Source organism: Molothrus ater, chromosome 6, assembly GCF_012460135.2.
Source record: "Molothrus ater isolate BHLD 08-10-18 breed brown headed cowbird chromosome 6, BPBGC_Mater_1.1, whole genome shotgun sequence".
Taxonomy (NCBI): Eukaryota; Metazoa; Chordata; class Aves; order Passeriformes; family Icteridae; genus Molothrus; species Molothrus ater.
The window spans coordinates 19126035-19149016 of record NC_050483.2 but is presented as its reverse complement, the minus strand read 5'-3'; the positions used below and the strand labels follow the sequence as shown (position 1 = coordinate 19149016).

General features: G+C 39.0%; 1 protein-coding gene across 1 annotated transcript in view; it reads right to left on the bottom strand.

Moving 5' to 3' along the window:
* Positions 1–5899: 5899 nt before the first annotated feature.
* CD44 (CD44 molecule (Indian blood group)) overlaps positions 5900–22982 on the bottom strand; it is a 60976-nt gene continuing 43893 nt past the window's right edge. The window contains exons 9-11 of the mRNA XM_036385056.1: positions 12620–12742; positions 11285–11363; positions 5900–9255 (exon numbers count right to left, since the gene is read on the bottom strand). Of these exons, the coding sequence (XP_036240949.1) occupies positions 9039–9255; positions 11285–11363; positions 12620–12742 (419 nt within the window). The 3' untranslated portion in view covers positions 5900–9038. The remainder of the gene's footprint in view (positions 9256–11284; positions 11364–12619; positions 12743–22982) is intronic.

The following is a 22982-nucleotide window of genomic DNA, read 5'->3' as shown; positions in this document are numbered from 1 at the left end:
AATATGGGAATGCTTTAGGAGTTTTAGCATTTTCTAAATGAAAATGCTTTCATTTAGATGAAGCAGTCTGATGAGAGAGGCTGCCTGTTCTGAGAACTACATGCAGGGTAGAAGATAGACCTGACTTTGCCAAAGAGTTAGAAATCTCACCCCTCACTTTATCCTCCAAATATTCCAGGATGCTGGCTGCAAATGAGCTCATTTTCCACAAAGGCCAGGATTCACTAACTTCATTCTTGGCAAGAAGAGAAGTGAAAAGACATTAGAAGAGTAGGAGGACACAAATCAATGGCTGCAGTTGCTTTAGAAACCTACTTCCCTCCCCCGGCTGCTAAAAAATAAATCTTTTATTCATAGCCTTTCTAAAAAAATAATAAACAAAGCCTGTAGCGGAACTTCTGGTGTTCTTTATAAAGAAATCAACAGTATTTAACACATAAATTAAGAGATCTCATGGAGTGAACCGTGGCCCAGTGGAGTGGCAGTTGCCAAGTATGGAGAGAAAGCTCCAAGGTTGCTGCATGCTCGGAATAGCAGGCGCTGCGGAAATAGCACAGCTACCGGTGTGTGATAAAGGCACAGCCGAAACCTCGGCTGCAAGCACTCACAGTCTGCACAGCCCTGGACTTTCTTCCTCTTAATCATCCACTTGAGAAATTTCCAAAGAAATCCAGGCATGGCAGGAAGTGGCTTTGGCAGTGCCTCAGCTGGCAGTCTGCCCTCTGAGTCAGTAACGAACTAAGACCTGATGTGGTGCTGGGAGAATCTTTGGGCAAAAAGTAAATCTGATTTACTGAAAAAGTAAATCTATCTGCTGCCATTTTGATACCAGAGCAAAAAGGTCCTGATCTGGCCTCATCAACAAGTGTTGTTAATAAATGCATTCTGCTAATGTAAAATTCTTCTCTCAAGTTTTTCCAGGATGCCCATCCCTCACATACTTCATGTGCACTCTGTACGTTCAAATTCCTTCCATAAAAGGAATCTGTCTGCTCTTCTGTTATACAACAGAATGAAACTTTAAAATTAAAGGCTCGACAACAACCTGTGTTCATTGCTTTTTTCAAAGCAATGTTTCTGCAAAATGACTTAAAATAACCAATCCTCACAGGAACCAGTACTGCAATTATATGAAGCTGACCCTTCTGAAAATGCACACCCCAAAGGCTGATCCTCTAAGCCCTTGCAAGCTCCTTGTACCCCTTTTCTCCATGTCCCTAGTGTTAGAGAAAAAGATGATTTCAGGACTGTGTTTGTGTCTGGAATGTGTTCCTCTCTACAGGAAAGAATCTGCTAAAAGGGGATATAAAAGCCAGTGAGTTATGAATCATGGACCCATATTAAGAGATATTTCTGTATCTCCTCTAAGGCATGAAAGAACAACTGAGATAATACTTTGGGGTTGTTAGATTGGAAACAGTCTTCTCTTTTGTCTTAGATAGTACAGGTGAACAGGACAAGGTTATGAAACAAACAGGTGGCCCCAACGTGCAGTGCTTTAGGAGGGAAACAGCATTAAAAATTAAACTCACTTGGGCTGGGTCATTTGCAGCAAGCACCTGCATTGCAATAACGTACAAACACCCCAGCAAGGCTTGGTGCCATTTTGCTTCCAAAGCTGTGCAGGGCCCTGTGCAGGCTCCCAAAACTGAGGCAGCTTCCCAGGCCAGGCAGGTGACTGCCTGCTGTCTTACTGTGCAGCATGCAGTGGAGGCAGGCAGGAAAACAGATTGCATGCAAGATAAGGGCTTGTGGTCCTGTGGTTGGGGCAGGCACATTCTGTAGTGATAAACAAGATGTGTCTGTGTACACAGATAAATGACAAAACTGACTGCTGCCCACCAAAACTACGGGAACAAGGTCTGGAGGAGCAAGGCCTCACACTCTTGGTAGGGCTTCTGAAGTACAGGGATGGGCATTTAGAAAAGCAACATTGGGTCTGTTTTACACAGTGTTGTGTTCTTCGTTCTCATTTGTGACTGAAGTTAGAAAAATGTTTGCTTTTCATGTAGTCATTTGTAAAACAGATCAATCTCCCATTTGGCTGTTTTCTACTGGGGTGCCTGAAGAGGCTGCATGGATCACTCTGCTGTGATCCCTGGACATCACTGGAGAAATGCTGAGCAGATGTGCAAGGGAGAAAAGGCAGCTGATTCCCAGTGCAGTGAAGGGACAAGAAGGAGGCTTTTTGTCTTCCTAGCATTTCCAAGCTAGGAAATGCACTCAAAAATCATTTCACTATTTCGCCCAGGTTACTGATATCTAAATTGATTGGATCATTTCAGCTTTGTTTCTGAACCAGGCTTCTCCCATTTTTGACCAGCCAGTAAACAATGGGCAGGGTTGATACTTGTCCTCTTCATGGGTGGAGGGAGGAAGTCAACCTTCTTGAACAAAGGGTGAGTTAGTTTTTAAATCACTGGCTGAACAAACAAACATCCCTACCTTGAGTTAATTTCAGACTTCCACTTGATTAATGAAAGAAAGATTAACTAGAAAATAAACCACTAAAGAACTGCAGGGAAATACCCAAGAACTATAAAACTAGTGAATCTGAAGACCTACTGCTGGAAAACAAAACCTGCTGAACAGAGGAGATGCTTGTGAAACACTTTTACAGGAAGACAAACTCCATGTACTTGCACACTAGGTTAGAGATAAACAGGCAATGCTTGAACAAAGCCAAAACAGAGCATAATTTGTGGATCCAAAAAGTAAAAGGAGCCCAACATTTGCTCTGAGGATTGTATAACTGATGGCTGTAGTCCACAGCATGTGCAGGAGCATTCTTCTCTCCCTTGGTGTGCTGTTGTCAGCTGAGATCACTGTGTCTCATGTGTGGGGCTCAGCTGTGATGGACTCACCTTAGAAAAACTCAGCTGCAGGAAACTCTCCCTAAGCTAGCTCTGGTAAGGTGCTGCTAGCAATCTGCAGCAGCAGCCCTGAACAGGAAGCTTGCTTTTTAAAAAAGTACTTTGATAAAATCTAAATCTAAGTTTAAATATAAATATAAATAATATAAACTCAGACTTTACCCACATCATGGGGCAGAACAGTTTATTACTGTTTCTTACATGAAAAAATGGAAGTGTGGAGTCTCAATTCACGCGAGGGAAAATGTGGTCACTGAAAATGATCTAAGGGGTCTTTTTTTAGATTTATCTAAAAAAGAAAAGCCTTCTGTCCTGCCAGAAGCTAGATGATGTACACATCATGACTACAAGTAAATATAGAATTAAAGCTAAAACTCAGCTATACCATAGCCATTTGGTACCAAATGGTACCAAAGAATTTGTACAATTCCCCATGAGACTGGCAACAAGGGTGTTAAAACTGACTCCATCCTACCACAACTGCCCAAGGCAAGGCTTTCAGGTGCCAGGTACAAAATTTAGAGCCTTCAGAGGAGTGGAAAATGCCTTATTGCATCCTTTTCTGCCCTGGGTTGCTCTGAGAGTTACAAGGACTTCAGGACAAACTCAGCAGACCTAAAAGTTTCTGGATATGCAGAGTCTCCACTGCCTATGAGCCATGTGCTGATTTACCACTGCCAGCCTATGTACCCCTAATTTCAGCTGGGCCTCAGCTTCAGCACTGGCAGAAAGTGCACCTGCTCACCTAAATTCTAAGCGGGTGTTTGAGTGAGACTTTTCCTTAATTTTCAAAATAATGCTGGAGGTTTTTCTGGTAAATGGACTTAAATTTATGACATCTTAGATTTAAACAGTCTTCTTTTGCTGTAAATTTGCATATCTTTTTTTCCAGTGGGACCATAAATTACTTCTAAGAATTTCATTTTAGTACAAAGAAAAGCTATACTATTTATTAGACATGGAGAATCTTCCCCCACCAAAAAAAAAACCAACCAAAACCCACAAAAAAACCCCAACTCCCAACTCAGTTTCTGAGAAAAAAAGTCATCTTCTTTTTTGACAGTTTTTGTGGACGTGTTTTGATCCAAAACTTCGTAATTTTTAAAATTTTCTTTTAAAGAAAAACTAAAGACATTCACATCAGTGTTCCGTGCACACCTTTTTGTGGCAGAAAATGTATAAAGGTTGGTGTCATTCCCCCACTTTTTCATCCAGAACACTTTTTCCTGTAGAGTAGGAATAAATCAATTCCTTTTAATAAAACTTTTAAAATAAAAAGTCTGAGACTCCTTGAAGGTTCCACTCAGACAAAATCTTTCTATTGGTTGCTGGAACCATCCAGACAAAATTGAAAGGCTGTGTTTAAAGCATAGCTTAAGCTTTCACTGCCCCTGCTTTACCTACACTTTGACAATAATCAACTGCCTCGAGGTCAGGAGAGCTGCTTTGATGGTGGATTCTCTTCTAGAGGTTTAACTTTTAAACACCCCTATGCAGCAGCTCACTTGGACAATGAGAAGATCTGTATCAGTCTTGCACTTGTTCACAACAGGTAGAAAAGCAAGGCGAAGAATTGTCCTGTCCCACTGTAAGAGGAGTCAGGGAGAATTCCTTTTGATAGATTTCTTGGGTGAAAATAATGCCCAAAAAGCAGGAAATACCCAAGAACCATTTATTGATAAAGGATATGGTTCTGACCAGAGTGGGACAGAAAAGAGACCAGAGAGGGAAAAAGGGAGAGAGTATCTGCTTTTATCTGCCAAGGCTGCTCCCACAGCTCCATTTCCCAGGCATTTTTTTCCCCAGGCATCCTTGACACTTGGCATGTGTCAGGGCTTTCAGCACCTGTACCATCCCTGCAGTAATTTTTCACCTCGTGTAATATATGTTAAGGCATAAATAAAAATCAAATCAGTCCCTCTCAGAAATGCTTTTGAAATGTTGCCTTTACTAACCTCACTGCAAAGGGGTGAGAAAGAGAAGACAAAAAGTGCATTCTCTGTGCTGTACAAAACAAACACACTGTTACTCATCTTGCCTAAATTTGCCTCTCCTCATTGCCACAGCTGCTTGCTTGCCCCCAGCATGGGGGATGCCATGCAGCAGGGCATAGCAACAGTGAGAAATAAGCTACCAGGGGAAAATTCAAAATCAGTTTGCAAATGAGGTGGTAGATGTAGAGGATGACTTGGAGGTGGGGGAGGTTCACAGGAAAAAGCTCTTTTTTCCTACTTAGAGTTGTGAAATATTCGAGTGCCAGAGTGCTGGGGGTGTTGAAGGTACTTTCCCACTTGCAGTACAGAAATTTCACTCTCCCTTTACATCCTTTCCCAGAAATTGTGCTCTCCCTCCATCCTGAACCCCCCAGATTCATGCCCAAAACACCTTTGCACAATTTTTTCCGCCCTTAAGGAACAGGAATTTTGTCACCCACTCCCACACAGCTGGAGCCACACCCCAGGGAACAGCCCTTCTCCTGCCACTTTTTGTCCTTTTCCCCTGCACAGAGAAGAAGTAGTCAGAACCTGTGGTTACCAAAAGGGCAGGTATTTTACTAATTAGAGCTCTTGCAGAGACTCAGAGGCATTAGACCCTTGAACTAAGGGTCTAATGAACTATGTTTAATAGTCTATTGAACTATGTTTAATAAAGCTTAAGAAATAATTATTGTCTAATGGACTAATATAGCTTAAAATAAACCCATTAACTGCTGGCTTACAAAATACCCTGGGGTCTTTGTATGTGGAGGCAGAACCCAGTTGTCAGAGGATTTTTTTCCTTCATCTACAGAAAGAATAATTAGGACCAGCCCTAACCAGAATGATATGTGCTAAAGAGACACTTGGCAGCTGTCTCCTAAAAATATTCCAGGCACAATGATTCAAACTAATTAGTACAGAGGTTGTTATTGACAAGGGACACACAAAAAACATCCCTATCCTATGAAAAACCACAAAAGTACAATTTTGGAAGTGGTATTGTGGAAAGGGTTTCACATTCACAAAGGTAGACATGACAGCTGCACATCCTTTCTCTGCTTTAATCAAATATTCCTTTTCAGAACTTCAAGAAAATACAGATGAAACAATCAGCCTGCATTGCTTCATGAAAATATTACATTCCCATAAAACATACAGAGACTCTCTTCAATATACTTGCTGCTTTAGACAGTATTCCACTGGTCTGGATCACATTTACTTGAAACTTTTCAAGACAAAGGAATAACAGAAGCTGATCGCAGGCTCCCTAGCATTTTTAGGAGAGATCCTCATTCTTCTTGGCAACAAGCAGGGACAGACCAAGACACAGTGAGATTTGTCAGTCACAGCTGATTTGTCTGTCAGCACCTGGATCTTGCTGGGTGCTGCACTCTTCAAATGTTGGTTCAGTGAGCCAGGAATGGCCGTCAAGATCTTTAACTGAACCAAGTTGTTGTAGCTGTTGTCTGCTTCTGGGGTAAAGCTGAGCTCATCACTAACTCCCAGAGCACCCGTGGAGCCTATGGGAGGCCAGCAGAGCACACCAGGTCACACAGCATTCACCTCAGCCCAGCTTGGAATTTGCAAGCAGAAAAAATGATCACAGCACTCAACATGACTATCCAGCTGAAGACTTCTCTCCCACTAACAGGTGGACTTACATTTCATCCTCAGTGTGGAATCAGGTTTATTTTGGAAGCTGATTTTAAAGTCCGATGTGTTTTTAGCAATACTATTTCTAGTTACAATTTAGAGATGGCATTTTCTTTAATTCTGATTAATCTGTTAAATAAATATGCAAATATATCAAGTGCTCTATATAAAAATACATACATACAACAAACAACCCCTCATAATAAAAGCAAGATTAATAAAAATATGTACTGTATTATACATATGAAATGGCCATCTAGTTTCGAAACTACAATGAAACAATTACACAAAAGTCACAGGACATAACCTAAAAAGAATCAGCATATATAAAATAATGGCATTGCCTCTTGAGCATCTCTCCTTTAAAAATATACAAAGAACCAAACCAGTGCAGCCTGTGCTTTTATAGCTACTGACTATAAGATAAATTACCAAGAAGTTTGCGGATTTCTTCATTTAACATCTGAACGGGGAGATGAATAATGTGCCACAGACTTTTTGGTTTTTTTAAAGAGAAGTTTAGCCTCCAAGACAGTGAAATACATTCTTCTCACTGAGACCTATACCCAGTTAGTATTTAAAGATTTTTAATTCTTACTCTGGATCTCCATTCTTAGTGGAATGAGTACCTAACAGCAGTTTAAACACAGCCTTCAGCAGATCACTTTGATTTCTAATGAGAAACAGAAAAACATTAAACAAAAATCAATGCACTGTTCACAGATGAAATATCTGACCTGCATAAAGTCAAAAACATCCTATGTGTATTTTAAAACATCACCTTGTCTTGGGACGTTTTGCCCAGGTGTAAATTGCCCTGAGCAGATCTGCCAGCAGATACCAGGGCACTTGAGCATTTCCATGAAGCACATGGGAAACTGCTGGAGGGCTGTGACTCAGAAATATAATCAACAGTCTTGTGCTTTATGTTCCAGTAAAGATCAGTGCTAGCTAAAGTCAGTATTTAGCCAGCTGAATATTCATCCTTCCAACTGCTTCAGATGGAGAACATAACATAACATACTTTAGCAGAACAGTTTCAAAGACAGAGGCTATGGTCAGTGAGCAGAACTCCTGAACAGCCCTGCTACAGACCATCCACATCCCACAGCTGACACAGACCAACATTTTTCCCTGCATTTCCTGGGGGGAGTCCAATTAGAAGTTACAATTCTCCCTCCGTTCCAATAAGCTTTCTTAAAAATGGCACAGACCACTGGTAGCAAATAATTGTTTTCCTGACAATTCTTATCAATATAATGCACAGCATCATAGCTTAATACAAATACTTTACAGACACAAAAGGACATAACAAAAGTATGTAACAATGCAGCTCAGCTACTCTACTATATTACATGGCTGGGAAGAGTTTCCTTTCCTTTGCTTTGATCTTTTCTGTAGAAATTGAACTTCTGGTACCAAGAAGCAAGCAATGCTTCTTTTTGGTGTTTTTAAAAAGATGATGGAAAAAATGTAGATGAAATAGAATTCAGAGGAAATGAGTGAGATCATAGAAAAACAGCTTTTAAAATATCATCAATCTCGTATAATGTAATAGTTATAGGGGAAGAAAATTAATAGGCTCAGCATCTCCTTAGCAAAATGGAGCAGAATATAGAGACCTATTTTCAGGAATAAAATACTGTCAGCTTCCCTAGTGATCTCAATTGCTTGATTTGTGCATATGTGATAGAGCTGGGGTCATTTTGTTTTATTCATAATCTTAACTAACAGACTCATTACAAACATGCACAAACTTGGACCAATGAATGAGGTGGAAAGAAGAGCAATGAACACCTCAAAAACTGAAGGATAATTCTACAGGTTGCTAGGATAATAAAGAATAGAAGTTTATTATATTTCAGCTCACGTTTTCATGCCTTTATTACCCCTCCCGAGAAGACTTGCTGTATGTCCATAGATATTTAAAAATAGAGATAAATAAATTTTGTCCTTCTGGGTATCCTTCGTTGCAGACCAAGCCACACATAATTATAAAATGTCACTTATTGTTTATACTGGCAGATTCTGAATGTACCCACAGCCATTCCTGGCTGGAAGGCATTTCTGAAGGATTCTGCTGTTGCAGACATTGTAGAAGATGCCTTTTGGGTTAAACTTGATTTTTTTTACTCTTGACATTTTTCCTCACTTATTTCTCTACCATGGCATGTTTTATACTTTAAATATCTGTAAGATGGAGTGACTGGATACTTCTTTAGCTTCACACAGTGAAGACCTTCCATCTGGGGAATAATGATGTAAACTTGTATGCCTCCTAACATCCAGGACACATTGAGAGTCCTCTGTGAAGGGACTGGGAACTGAAAGCATTATGCAACTCTTGGGGCTGTATTTCAGAAAGCACATGTCAATTTTTAAACTCAGGCGTCATTGCAAAGTGATTAAAAAGAAATAGAACTTATGCTTATATTCAAAAGACATCAGTAGCACAGTGCATCTGTGAATTCCTGTTCAAGTTCCACATGATTTTGGTTTCCCCAGCCCTGATCTGCTTGGCAGTGTGGTACCATTACACTCCAGTCTTCATGTCAAACTCGTGATGATTTTGTGTTTCATTAACAGTCAGGAATTCATCACATGCTTGTGTTCGGTCATTTGACTGTTCTTTATGAACCAAGTGCACCATTTCTTGTGATTTGCTGATATCTCCATTTAATTCACTTGTCTTCCTGTCCTCCACTGCCCCTTTGCCATTGTTAATCACTAGCTTTTTCTTCTGCCCACATCTAGAAAGAAATAAAAATTAAATATTATAAATAGAGTATAACAAAAATAATAAAAAACTGAAGGTCAGTATTTAGGAAAAGGTGATTGGAAATTAAAATTGTGTCTGCCAGTGCAGACTTACACCATACAAAGTGTAAAGTTTCTCCATACCGCATATTTTATTTTTGAAAGCCTCCACCATTATATGCATAAAATTTATTAGGAGCTCACTTATCTAATTTATATTTACTGTTACTACATATAGCAATAACATTCATTACTGAAGGCTAGAAATGTTTTTCTGTCATTTGAATTTATCCACATTTATTAACTTTGTAAACAGCCCCACTATGGAGACACCTTCAAAATCCAGGATTGGTACCACAGCTTTGAAATCCACAAATTCTTAAGCAAGCAGAAAATCTGCATCAAGCTCTCACCTCATTAAACAAGACAACTTTTTTTTCGTTTGTATTAGCAGGCCAAGCTTAGAAGCCAACCAACAGTAAGGAAATATGGAGAACTATTCTTGCTGCTGTCTGCAGCAGAGCTCCTTGGGATGTTCAGGTAGGAAATAGGTACTGTGATTTTAAAGTTACACTTGCTGCAGGACTGCCCAGTAAACTTTACATGTAGCTCTGAATTAAAACACACGCACACACACAATCTTTTAAAGAGTCACCAGTCCAAAGCTGATGCACACTGGTTATCATGGGCTGGGTATCCTTCAGCATAGTAAAATAGCACTACTTACACAGCTGTCAGATTTACTGTTTAGATGACTCCCTGGCTACACAGTGCTGGACGTCCTACTTGTCCTCAAACAGCCTTGTGTAAAGTGAATATGCAGAGCCCAGCATGCCTAGGAGGGACAATGTGTCTGTGAAGTTGGACTTTTAAGTCCTTTCTACTTAAATGAAGCATATTTATTCCTGAAGGACTGATTCGGCTGTTCAATTTTACTAAGATGCTTCTGAAATAGCATTTTTTTCATGCCTACTGACTCATAGATGAGGGTTATTTTATCTGAAGTAGCTCAGTTCACTCTGCTAATGCTACACACACCCTTGGGAATGATTTCCTGCTCTGCAGCCATAAAATGCCAAAAGATACCAGCAAGGAGCTGTGGAGCTCCACAGCCTCTTAAAAGAGCAGCTCAGAGTGCTCTGCAACCAACAGACTAGGAAAAATGTGCTCACTGCTTCCTGCACAAAAATCTCCACATATTATATGGTCATTCTGATGAAAAAGGAGTTAAAATCCAACATTCAAGTAGCAAAGAGTTACTCTGTTAGAAAGCTCAATTTTAACATTCAAGTAGCAAAAAGCTGTTGAAGGCAAGTAACCTCAGAACAGGCCCCAGAGAAAAGAGAGGTAAGAATATTATAGCCCATCCTTTAGGCTAGGATTTTCCAATTTCCCAGCTAACTTTGCACAGATAATTGCATTACTTTTCACTCCTCAGCTTCCTCATCTGTAAAATGGAGTACATAAAGCTACTGAGAGCTCAGAGAGCAATGTTAGCATATATGCTTGCGACTGCCAGCTGTGATACTGGCTCTTGTTCAGAAGAAACAGAGTAGCAGGTTTCCACAGAATCACTGCGATTGTCTAAGACAGCCCTTCACACTGCACACAGACAATGCTTTAATGGCAGAGGATTATTCCTGGCTCATCCTGTGGTTGTTACTGTCTGTGTTCATCTCACAACTTCCACTCTCTGTGAAGATGATTTTCCCATTAACAACAAATAGACAGAAGGTAATCAATTTTCTGTGATCTAGGTACAGTTAGTTTCCCTTTCCAAGACTAAACAGTTCATGCAGCTGCTGACTTCATGGAAGTGGTTCCAGGTGAGCGTGAAGGCTGATGTGTGACCTGTGCAGGACATTGGTGACCTGGGTCCCCACACTAACAAGCCACAGAGCTTTGCAGAGGATGCTCTTTCCTGTGGTTTGCTACTCTGCTCTTTGAGAAAGCTTTGGAGACTCTCCAAAGGAAGAGAAAAGTGAGGCAGTGTGTTTCGAAAATGTAAAGGGGTGGCCTTACCTTCTGAGACTGTTGACAGCAATGCACACTGCCAGGATCAATGCAAGCACCACCAGAGAAACAACAATGATCAGCCAGTCTGCAGGGACAGATGAGGGAGGGCAAGAGAGCGCGTGAATGTATCTCATGTGGTTTTGCCATTTCATAGAACTGCAAAAACACAATCTCTTCTACTTCCCATAAGCTGTCACACTCTTTTCCTAATTTCCATGAATGTTTGTCTGGTGTACAAAGTACCTCCATGCAAATCAAACACATTTTCATCACTCAGCTATACACAGGCCAGCTCAGATTAAATACCCCATCACTGTTGTCACCTCCAAGCACTTTGGTGGGCATAGGTGAAGAGGAGCTGTTTCACTGATTTACCCCAATGGCAAAAGAAAAAGCTCAGCATGACACATCTACAATCTCAGGCACAGAAGCAGGATGAGTTTTAGCACATTTTTAGTAAAGCAGGTTTCACAACCTTCCCAGTAGCCTACTTTCTACTACGATTAGAGCTCTGCTACCATTACAGATGGGGGTCCTCTCCCAAGAGCTATGTCCTGTATTTTCTTTGTTTGAAACAACCGTTCCTTGTTTAACAAGACTCATACATTTAATTTGCAACAAATTACCTCTTCTAATTAGTTAATTATTAGTACTCCATGGTGAAAAACTGATAGGCATTCTTTTCGTAGCATACTTTCTTATATCTCCCTTCAGTTTTCCCTGCAAAGGATGAGTTATTTAAAAGATACTTCAAAGGTTACCTTCCCAAAATTTTCTGTGTGCTCTTCTCCATTTTTTTCCTGTGACTAATGCAATGCCTTGAACTGAACACAGAGTTTCACCTCTGGACTTGCTAGGCCTAAGTACAGTGGGATAATAACCTTCTCTGTTTTAAAATGACTTTACCACTAATAAGTCCCAGAATACATTTGCATTCTTTTGCAGTTGTTTCATGGTCTTGGCTTCCTTTTATTCTGTTTTAGTCTGCACACTCTCTTCTGGAGAGCTTGTCTCAGCTGTTATTTTCACTGAACATTCTCATGGATATGATGCTATGCGTATAACTTTACTGAGTTTTCCTTGATTTAATTTCCGTTTATAAAAGTTAATTGAATCTTAATCCCATTCCCCAAATGCATGGTTTCTCTCATCTTAATATTGCTGAAAAACTATATGAGTTACAATATGCTCAATTTTTCAGACTACTTTTGAAATGCTGAATATGATTTGATCCAGAACAAAGCCTGAACAACTGCATTCGACCTTCATTTTCATCTCTTCAGTACATATGAAGACAATTCTGTCCTTGGATTTTTAAAACATTTGACTTCAAAAACCCACCTGGTACACGGGACGACCTTGGTTGTGAATCTATTTTTGTTGTGGCGGTCTCTCCAGGGGAAGTCGTGGATTCATGATGTCCCTTGTGTGGTCCTTGGTCACCATATACACTAGAGGTAGAGCCTAAAGAACAAAAAACCCCAGCCATTAGGCCACATATGCTTGATGGATATTTAACAGCAATGTATTAAGACTGGAACTTAAACAACGTAAAAATCATATTCTGGAAAGTGCATGCTGAAGCAGGTAATGAGTGTTTATACTGAAAATTATCACACAGACTATAAGCATGACACACATCTGAACTATGGCTAGCTTTAGTATTTTGAGAAGCAAAACTCATGGCTCTCCCCTTTTGTCTCCCTCATATGGTTCATTTCTATTCTGACACAGGATAAAACTGAACACCTAAAACTCTAATGCTGTCATAAAATTGAACAATAGTTCTCTGAATGCTTGTGACTTTGGCAGCTAGAGTGGGACTCTAAAAATTAAAAGTATTATTTTCCTAAAGAAAAAAAGTGTTCTCTGCAAACTTAGACGTGGATCCTCTTGTACTTTTGAATAAGTTGTGTAATTTGGTTCCAAGATGGTACTAGATCTTAAATCAGTCTCTTATATTTTCTAAGCTGGTCATACTGCTTAAACTTTTAGGCAATTACATTCCAGGCCCATGCTATTACCATAAGGGTATCCCAAGTCTAAAATTATCAGTAGACTATAGATACAGTAATTTCATTATCACTACAAAAAATATATTAGAGATCTCCACCTCTCTGAATTCTCCCAGACTCTAAGAAATTAAACACTAACTCTAATCAGCTGTGAAGTTCTTTTTCTTTATCACACATTACAACTAATTTCTGTAATTTCTGTCCAATATTTCTGATCTCATTTCCTAGTAACAGCTGGCAAATGCAAAATTGAGAAGCATGTTTTATTCCCTCTGTGAAGCACAGCCAGCAAGCAGCACATGAATTTTCCAGATGTTTTTATTATTTTTGTTAACAAGAAACTTATTGACTGGCATGTTGTTTGGTGCTATTCACAACAAAGGACAGAACACAAATTCAACAATGAGGAATCTTGATCTAGCAGCAAAGAAAGCTGACCAAGAGGGATCTACTAACTTGTCTACACTACATCTCAGCAGATTTTTGAGCTTTTCCTCCACAAAACCCCTTAGAAAGGCATTCAGACATTTATTAAAATATGTGTGCTTAGAAACCTGATACATTTGCTGCTCCCCTGAGCACTGAGAAGAAGCAGCAAGGGTCAGCCACGTTCCCTGCTGTTCTGGCTCTGGGGAGGTGCTTGCAAGTGGCAGGGAGGGAACCTCAAAAGCCCTCTCCATTTCATTTTGGTAACACACCAGATTTTTTTTCTTTATGGACAGTTATTTTTTGTGTCCCTTCACTGGACTGACTTGTTATGCTGTGGACACTTGGACACTTAGTGTGGTCTGACCACAGCTTAAACATTGCTGTAGAAAAAAAAGCAATTGAAAAAAAGTGGGCCAGTACATCAAACTATTCATTTGATCAGAGAATGCCTTTAACAATACATTCATGAATCTTTTCCATTCCATTTCACCTATACTGGGCAACATTGCAAATGAATGAACCCTTCAATAAGCTTTTTGATGACAATGGTAATGTCTTAGTAACTCCCATAAACTGTATTATTAAAATGCACCCAGAGAAGGCAAATGAAAAAAGGAAGAGTTTTGAGAAAATGGCCTTCTGAGCTTTTTGCCAGGCTACTGACAATATTCTCACTGAAAAGGATATTCCCACTGGAAAAGATTCAAACTTTTTCTTACAGGTTTTATGTGATCAAAACAGAAAGGTAGCAAACATTTTTTCACAGTGTGTAATGTCTACACATAAAATTAAGAAGGGAGCTTAAATTAATTAAGTGAATAGGGTCTGTGAACTGAAAGAAATGTGTTTTAGCAGGAACACATTATTTAAAACAGATTTCGCTTTCCAATAAAATTCTGACAAATATCTATTTTGCATTTATAGTCCTATGCCTATGTCAAAATACTATAACCAGGCAATTTTGTTAGAGTTGAATTTACTGGTTTATACAAAATTCTTGAAAAAATAATTAGCCCAAGTTCTACCTCACAATGTATTAATTAATACTAATGAATTATTAAAAGAATTAGCTTTCAAGTGTTTTCTGTATAATGCTGTAAAAATATAGGTACATAATCTTGTTTATATGCAATGAAAGTCCACAGAGCATTGGTGAAATTCTGCTCTGGAATGGTTCCACTAATGGTTCCAAGAAAGTGCATGAAAACAGTGTTTGGATTAGCTGAATTGGGAAAAAACCCCTTACTGCTAGGATGGCTATTTGTGTGGAAACTACATTTGGGAATATGGAAAAGTCCCTTCATTTCCCATCTTATTAGCATGTGACCACACATTAAAAAAATACCAAAGGCTGTATGTCGTATAATAGGCAAACACTGTTAACTGCAGTAACTTCATCAGAAGAATAACCCTTTGAAAAACAAGGCTGTTCACAAAAGAAATGTCAGTTACAGCCCAATAACAGCTACAACTAATCACTGGAAAGATACCAACAGCACATATAGCTAGGAAAAAATGGTGTCACAGAGAATTACCTTTCTTTTGTACTTATTCAGGTAATTTAAAAGGCTGCAAACGGGGAAAAAGTGACAGATACTTAAGGGTTACATAGCTGTCATTTGTGCCCAGCAAAAAAAGAAAGACAAAATGCTATCACAAATATATGGGCATGAGCAGAAAGTTTGCATTTCTTCACTTCAATAGTTGTGTTACCACATGCTGATAACAGAATATAAGAAAAGCTTATTTGCAAAACACTATTTTCAGCCTTTACCTAAAGCTTTTACTAGAAAGAGATACCATTCATGACAGCTTATCAGCAGGTTAAAACCAATAACAAAACCTAAAAAAGGAAATCTTAATATGACAACCATTTACAATTATGCTTAGTACACATTTTTGGACAATAACCATTGTCCACAACAACAACTTACTGATGGATAAATGAAAATGGTTATAATTCACTGTTCTTACTGGTAGTAAGAGGAGTCTGCAAGGGAATAAAACGGTCCTCAATGTCTGAAAAAACTCCAGGTATCCCATGGACATGGAAACCATCTGTGGTGTTTGCTGGTTCACCTTCCCTTCCAGGTGCAGTGCCAGGTGCCAGCGGCTCCTTGGTTGCTTTCTCTTGGTCAGCATCATCCACGGACTCTATGACTGCCATGATGGTGGCATGATCAGGGAGCACTCACAAAAACCACCACCCACATCATTTCCTGGGCCACAGCAAGCCAGAAAGCACCTTCACCTTCCTCATGCAAAGCACAGAAGGAGGGGAGAAGACATGAAGGCCTCTCCTTCTTCTTCCACACTGTCACTGGCTTCTGAGAGAACCTGAAGCTCACATCTATGCTCAGCATGTTGGAGCAGGATGCTGGTGACATACACAGATCCCAGTGACAGAGGGAAAGGGGAGACCTTTAGAAGAAGAGACTTTAGCAGCAACAACCTGACCCTGTAACTCAGGAGTGAGCGGCATCACCTCTGTTGGTTTTGCCTGGCAATACACAGAGAAAGAGAAGTAAGAAACTGATGGCAGAATTTAAGGGATGCAATTCTTCTATGAATGCACTGCCATCACCACTGGGACACCACTGCCCAGTGAGGCTGCTGCTGCTGAGTTGCAGGATCAAGTCATCTGATTAGCCTGCCAGAGCACCTCCACCACACCAGTCATGGTGCCAAAGCATATCCAGCCTAATCCCACTGATGCACAAGAAAAGAAGATCAGGCTGGGGGTTCAGAATCACCAAAATGCATGTCTCACAGAACATTTGGGAGATCACCCAAAAACATGCTTCAGCAAAGAAACCACCGAGTACACCAGCAAGAAGGAGCAAGGAGTCCCTTAGGCCTTGTTCACAGATCCTATGCCAGATTTTTCACTGCAAGTCCACACTAAGAATGAAGATCCCCAGGATGAGAAAGATAGTGAAAGAAGTCATCTTCAGCAGAGATAATGTCTCATTTCACACCAGACACGAGAAATGAGAATGATCCATTATTCTTGCTGGTACCCATCAGGAGAGAGTCATTACCAGCTGTGGTCACGCTGGCTGTGGTCCTGTGGAGGACTTCATCCCTGGGCGTATCCGTGGGATTTGTGATGTCCTCAGTGACCTGTCCTGGTTCATCATCTGAAGGCAGAGGTGTTTGAGTTGGCTCTTTGTGGTGGGCACCCTCAGGAGAGGAAGCAGATGTCCCCACGAGGTGAGGTGCCCATGCTTCCTGGGTTATATCTTCTGGTGCCAGAATGTCAGTGGAGGCTGTGACTGTTGTGATGATGGCCAAGTTAACTTCAAAAACATTTTAAAAATGCACCTTACATATTACTCCCTCTTCATTTTTAGAAAACTCTACCTTTTTAATTTATTTGCCTATGTAGACTATGCAGTGAGAAGAAAAACAGAACAAAACAAAGCCGCAGGCAAAGACTATCCTCTGCATATGACACACTCTTTTTGGTTTGCCTCTTCCTTCATTAATATTCACAATGCAGCCTAAAATACTGGTTTTGAAAATACCTAGTGAACACTGTTTAGAAGTGAGAAAACAGCAATATTATTTTCAGAATGAATTATTTTCAGAATTCCTGTTCTTTCACAGGAATCAGATTAGAATGACTTAATTGATAACATCTGAAAAAACTGCAAAATCATACTTGGGTTTTTGTATTTGCAACTGACCTGTCAAACCTCATAAAGCTTGAAAACAGTGAACTGGGAAACTTTACAGAATCTCAATCATATTTAGAAAACATGAGCAGATGATAGAGAACACAAACTTTTTAATCTACAAACTATATTTTTAATCCACACAATTTGTAGTTTTCACAGCTCTCTGTCAAATCCTAAATGCTGAGGATTTAATAATCCAGATAAAAACTGATTTAGAGGTAGAAAAGTGAAAGGATAACAGCTAATTTTTCCTTAGAACATCTTTTTTTAGAAAATGCAGGAAGAAAAGATGCAAGAAGTTCCAAACAACTTCAGTGTGATAAAAAAATATCTTATTGTATTAACTAAAAAAGTATTTTGAATGAGAATAATTTTAAATTGATAACATGCGGAGTTTGGGAATTTAAGTTAGAACCTTGCAGAACTACATAAACAAACTCCAATAAATTATTTCAAATTTTTATTTGAAAATTCTCTTATTTATTCTCTTAACAGTATTAAGAGAATATGTTGAAAAATTAAGACCAGGAATGACCAGACATGAAAAGCAAGCATTTGCACTACCAGCCACCTCCAAAAAGCAACTGTTTTCACAGTTAAAAATACACCCAAGCAAAGTCAGGGGGCATAAGAAACAGGGCACACAGGAAAAAAAATATCCTTAAGCAGACAGGAATTCTTGTTGGGATATTCACATGCAACAAAATAAGAAAAACATTTGCACTGTAAATTCACAACAAGAATGCACACTTCGAAGATAAAGACAAGGAAAGAAGTCAGTTTCAGAAGAAATAATGTCTCATTTCACACCAGACATGAGAAATGAGTACAATCCATTATTTTTACTGGAACCCACTGGAGGAGAGTCATTACCAGCTTTGTCCATAGTGGCTGTGGTCCTGTGGAGAACTTCATGCCCAGAGGCATCCATGGGATCCGTGGTGCCTTCAATGCTCATTTCTGATTCATAATCCCCAGGCTGAAGTGATTGAGTTGGCTCTTTGTGGTGGGCACCATCAGGAGAGGCAACAGTTGCTATGATGGTTTAATAACAGATGATTTAAGCACAGATTATTTAATAGCTGTGAATTCCACGTGTGTGCTGCTGTGGCCTTCCCATTACCATCCCATCCAAGCCTCCTGTTCCCCTCAAAGCACTGTTACCTTTTTCTCTCCACAAAAAGGGCAGAGAAGGGAGACCTTGTGTACATCATCACTGCTCTCTCACAGTTTTGGTGAGACATATCCATTTGCTGTTCTTGCCTGCTTTTTTACTTAATTAAAAAGAATCCTGAGGGCAGTGGACCCAGGGAAAGACACAGAGGCAGAAGTCAGAAGGATTCCCTGACCTGTATCCCAGGCTACCTACAGAGTCTCAGCTTCCTTGGCATTGTCACCTGCTCTCACAGTGTGTTTCACCTGTCTTCTTGACTGTCAGTACTGAAATACTGACAGTCAAGAAGACATGAAGGCCTCTGCTTCTTCCTCCACACTGTCACTGGCTTCTGAGACATCCTTAAGCTCCACATTTAAGCTCTGCATGTTGGAGAGAGATGTTGGCAAAATATACAGATTCCAGTGGCAGATGGAGAGGAGAGACCTCCAGAAGAAGAGATCACACCATGTTTTAGAACACTATTTTGATGTTATAAATACTGTGTTATATGAGAATGGATTGCTGTGTCTTGACAATTTTATAGATTTCAGCTTCTCATCATTGTGTGAATGAACCAGAGGGATAAAGATTTCAGTAAAGTCTATGAAAAGAACACTCTTTCACCAGGTGAATATTCACAAATGGAATGGATTAACTTCTTGAGGTACAAATATGCATAAGTATGGGTTCGACTTTATGATCAAGACAGTCTGGCAGCACCAAATAATGTAACTTATGTAATGAGCTGGATGCAATTGCACAGCCATGCTCCAGCAAGGAATGAAAAGCCCTCTAAGTGGTGGTGGCAAGTAAAGAACAAATGTTTTATAAAACTAAAATTGAAGCTGAAATTGAAATCTTCTGTTTCACCAATATCCAGACAGGGCACAGAGAAAATTAATCACTCTACAGTTTATGAGATTATTTTAAGAGATTAGTAATTACTCCTGTCTATAAGTTCATGCAATATCTTCCCAGGAGAGGCCATCTGAGAGACAGAAGTGACGCAACATACATAACAGACATTATTACTAGTACCTGTAGTGGAAGAGTCTCTTTCATGATTGCTCTCTCTGGAAGGAGTAACTCTATCCGTTCCAGCAGGCTCTGTGGCATAATCCTCTCCCTCATCCCAGCCTGGATACACCAGTGGCTCTCGCGCTGAGTTGTTCTGTTTGGCCCCATGGCTCGGAACCATAGCTGTCATGATGACGGTGAAGCAATTATGAACTCAGTATATAAAGATCCATTTCTCCATTATTCTCCTCTTCAGTTCTTGTCTCTATGACAAGTCTTGCTCACATGTCTACTACATTTAATGGCAAAGAGAAGTAAAGTAGATTTGCTTCTCATCCTGGTTTATATTTAGAAAAGCTGCCAACTGTCATCAGTAGGACCAAATCCTTCCTCAAAATGAGCACATGCTTTTCAGAATCAAGTTGTGTTTATCTGAATCTTGCTGTCAAGTTTGTATTGTTGAATATTAAAACAAAATTCACTGATGCAGAATTTAAAACCTCAGACATAAATATGCAAGGATATGACCCATCAGTAAGATTTTAATCACATAATTTGAGTGTGTGGACTATATCCAATTTCTTCTCCTCAAAGTTTCACTGTTTCATTAGTTGCAGCATCTCCAGGAAAACACACAAAGAGGTGTGACAAAGGGTAGTGCTAGGTCATGGTTCAGATTTGTGAATGGTGCACACAATGAATAAGACAGCATACAGCTGGAGAATATCTGATCTTGTAGTTATTTAGAAAAACATAATCCATGTCAACCAACCTGTAGATTTTATTACACAATCAAAGCAAAAGAGTACCCAAATTGTGTAAAAAAGCATAAACCTTCTTAACCCCTTCAACCCAATAAGGGGGGCAAAAAAGCAGGAAATTTGCCACAGTGTGTTACAATTTTAATTGCAATTAGGCCATTATGTATTGGTGTAGTAGTTTAGATTATCAGAGACCTGCATTTGAAAATCCACAAGGGCAGATGATGACTGTGGTGCATTCACTGTTGAGAGTGCTTAGTATAGCACATCTGTCATTAACTTGTAAGTTTGGTACACTCACAGGAACAGAAATTAAAATATATCAATTTTCAGTTACCACCTTTACAGCGTGATTTTATCTTTTATGTTTCAATTGATTCAACCAATGAAAGAGAGAAGCCTCTCTCTTACTACATTGTTTTGTTTTCTTCCCTTCATATTGCTATAGCTCAAAAGTGGGATGAGTAAACATTTTAGACAATTTTTTTTAGATATAACTGTCATTAACAAAAACTGGGAAAAAATCCCAGGGCCAAGAATGACTTGCAACAGGAGAGTGAACACAGTTGCCAAAGGAATGAAAAATGCAGCACACATTATTATTTTTCCACTTAAGCCTTCTCTGTTTCCTGCAGACAAAACCCTGGCAGACAGCTTGTTGAAAGCTTGTGACTGCATGACACACAACACAAAATGTAGGAGACAGTTACAGAATTAACCTACTAGAGGTCTTGACATACAAGACAAATAGAAGAGGAACATCCAGGAAAAATCTGAAAAACATACTAATTAAAAAATTAATAATTTAACATCAAAATTGCTGATGTTTATTCACAGAACCCGTGTTATGGCCTCAGAATGCAAAAATGTGAGTAAAACATCCTAAAACTAAATCTTTATAAAATCCTGAAAATTTACTAAAATGTGACCTGCAATATTACCTGTAGAAGTTTCCTTTCCAAAATAATTTTCACCTGCAGTAGTAAATTCACGTTGTTCAATACTGCCAGTGGTATTTGCAGGATTTTGTTTTTGACTGATTCCTCCAGAATGAAGGCTGTGTAATAGCGGATGTTGGGTTGGTCCTTGATGTTTTTCATTTTCACTTGTAACTAGTGCTGATAAGATTGTGATTGAATCAATAATGATCAAAATACTCAACATCATCATATTATCCTTATCATCATAGTCTACATAACAAGGGTGTTTGGCTTTTGCATTTTGGCTTTTTCTTGTTGTTGCATTTCATGTGAAATGAAAGATGAAAGAAAACAGAAGTCCTTTGGAAACCTGATCACACAAAAGCATCACCAGGAGCACCAGAAGATTTAAATACACTGGAAAAGATCCCAATGACCAGTGGAAGATAAGAGATATGCGAGAACCAGAAGAGTTCATAGAAAGAACAGCTTAAATATTTCATATTTATCATTACAAACTTAACTGTTGAGTTTGTTTGTATTCTGTGTTTTTAAAGTAAAACACTGATGAACTTTTTCTTTTGAGTTATCTCAATTGCATAATTACAAAGCTGGCCCTAAGGAAATTGTAATTTCTTCTGAGATTGGATGAATTAAATAAGTAGGTTTATTTAAGTAGATAAGCATACTTATTTTGAACTCAATAATAATTAAAGCTCTCACCAATAAAATTAATTCATTGCTTACTCTTTAACTTGCTGTTGTTTACACAGCAGAAGATGCAGTCAGCTGAAGTACCACCACCATAAGAGATGTTCTAACAAAGATTTGGAAAAGATACATCAATAAACCTAACATAAGCATAAGAACTCAGCTGGAATATGTTTGCCTTAAGTATCAAACATTTCCATGAATGGTATATAAAAGTAAAGCTAAGGTCCTTAATCACAGCATGCAAAGAATGAGCTGGAGGTGTCATATATGTCATAAATTATCAGAGAGAGAAACTGTGCTATTTCCCAAGAAGAGAAAAACTGAAGGAATATTTATCTTCACATTCAGGCAATGAAATATTTGTAAAGACAGCGCTCATGCAAATGTAGTTCATAATTTTTAAATTAAACTGAAGACATATACATTATCTTACAAAAAAGAGGTAATATTAATCAATGTATGAATACAAGTGATCTAACAATACTTCACCACTAAAAGACAAAAAGCATTTCTGTGTGATTACAGAATCTGTTCTAATGCCAATTGCATAAACTTCTGCTGTTCAAAACAATCTCAGAACCGGATGGACATAGAAAAATAGCTTGAGGATGCACTCTGTAGCTCTTGCCTACTGACCAGAACATTTTGGTATCTTGGTTGGCTACTGGCACTTACACTGGTAGCAAAATTTTTACCACCAGTTCATCTGGAGGTAGTGTATTATCCTTTGTAGGACAATTTATGTATTGGAAACACTAGCTCCCTTTTTTGTCTTTTGTCTACAGATTTCACAATAGAAATTTTGAAGTAGAAAAAGGAATTTTTTTCTCACCAAAAGTTACAGACTTCTCCGTTTTATTGCACACTGCTGGCAGTGCAAATTTTAAAATACCAGAGATGTGAGGAGAAGTGGCAAGAAATGAACTTTGTATACATAAGATAGACTTGAATTGACAGATGAATGTTACAGATGCCACCTTAGAGGTCTCTAGTACAAATAATGTAAAGGTAT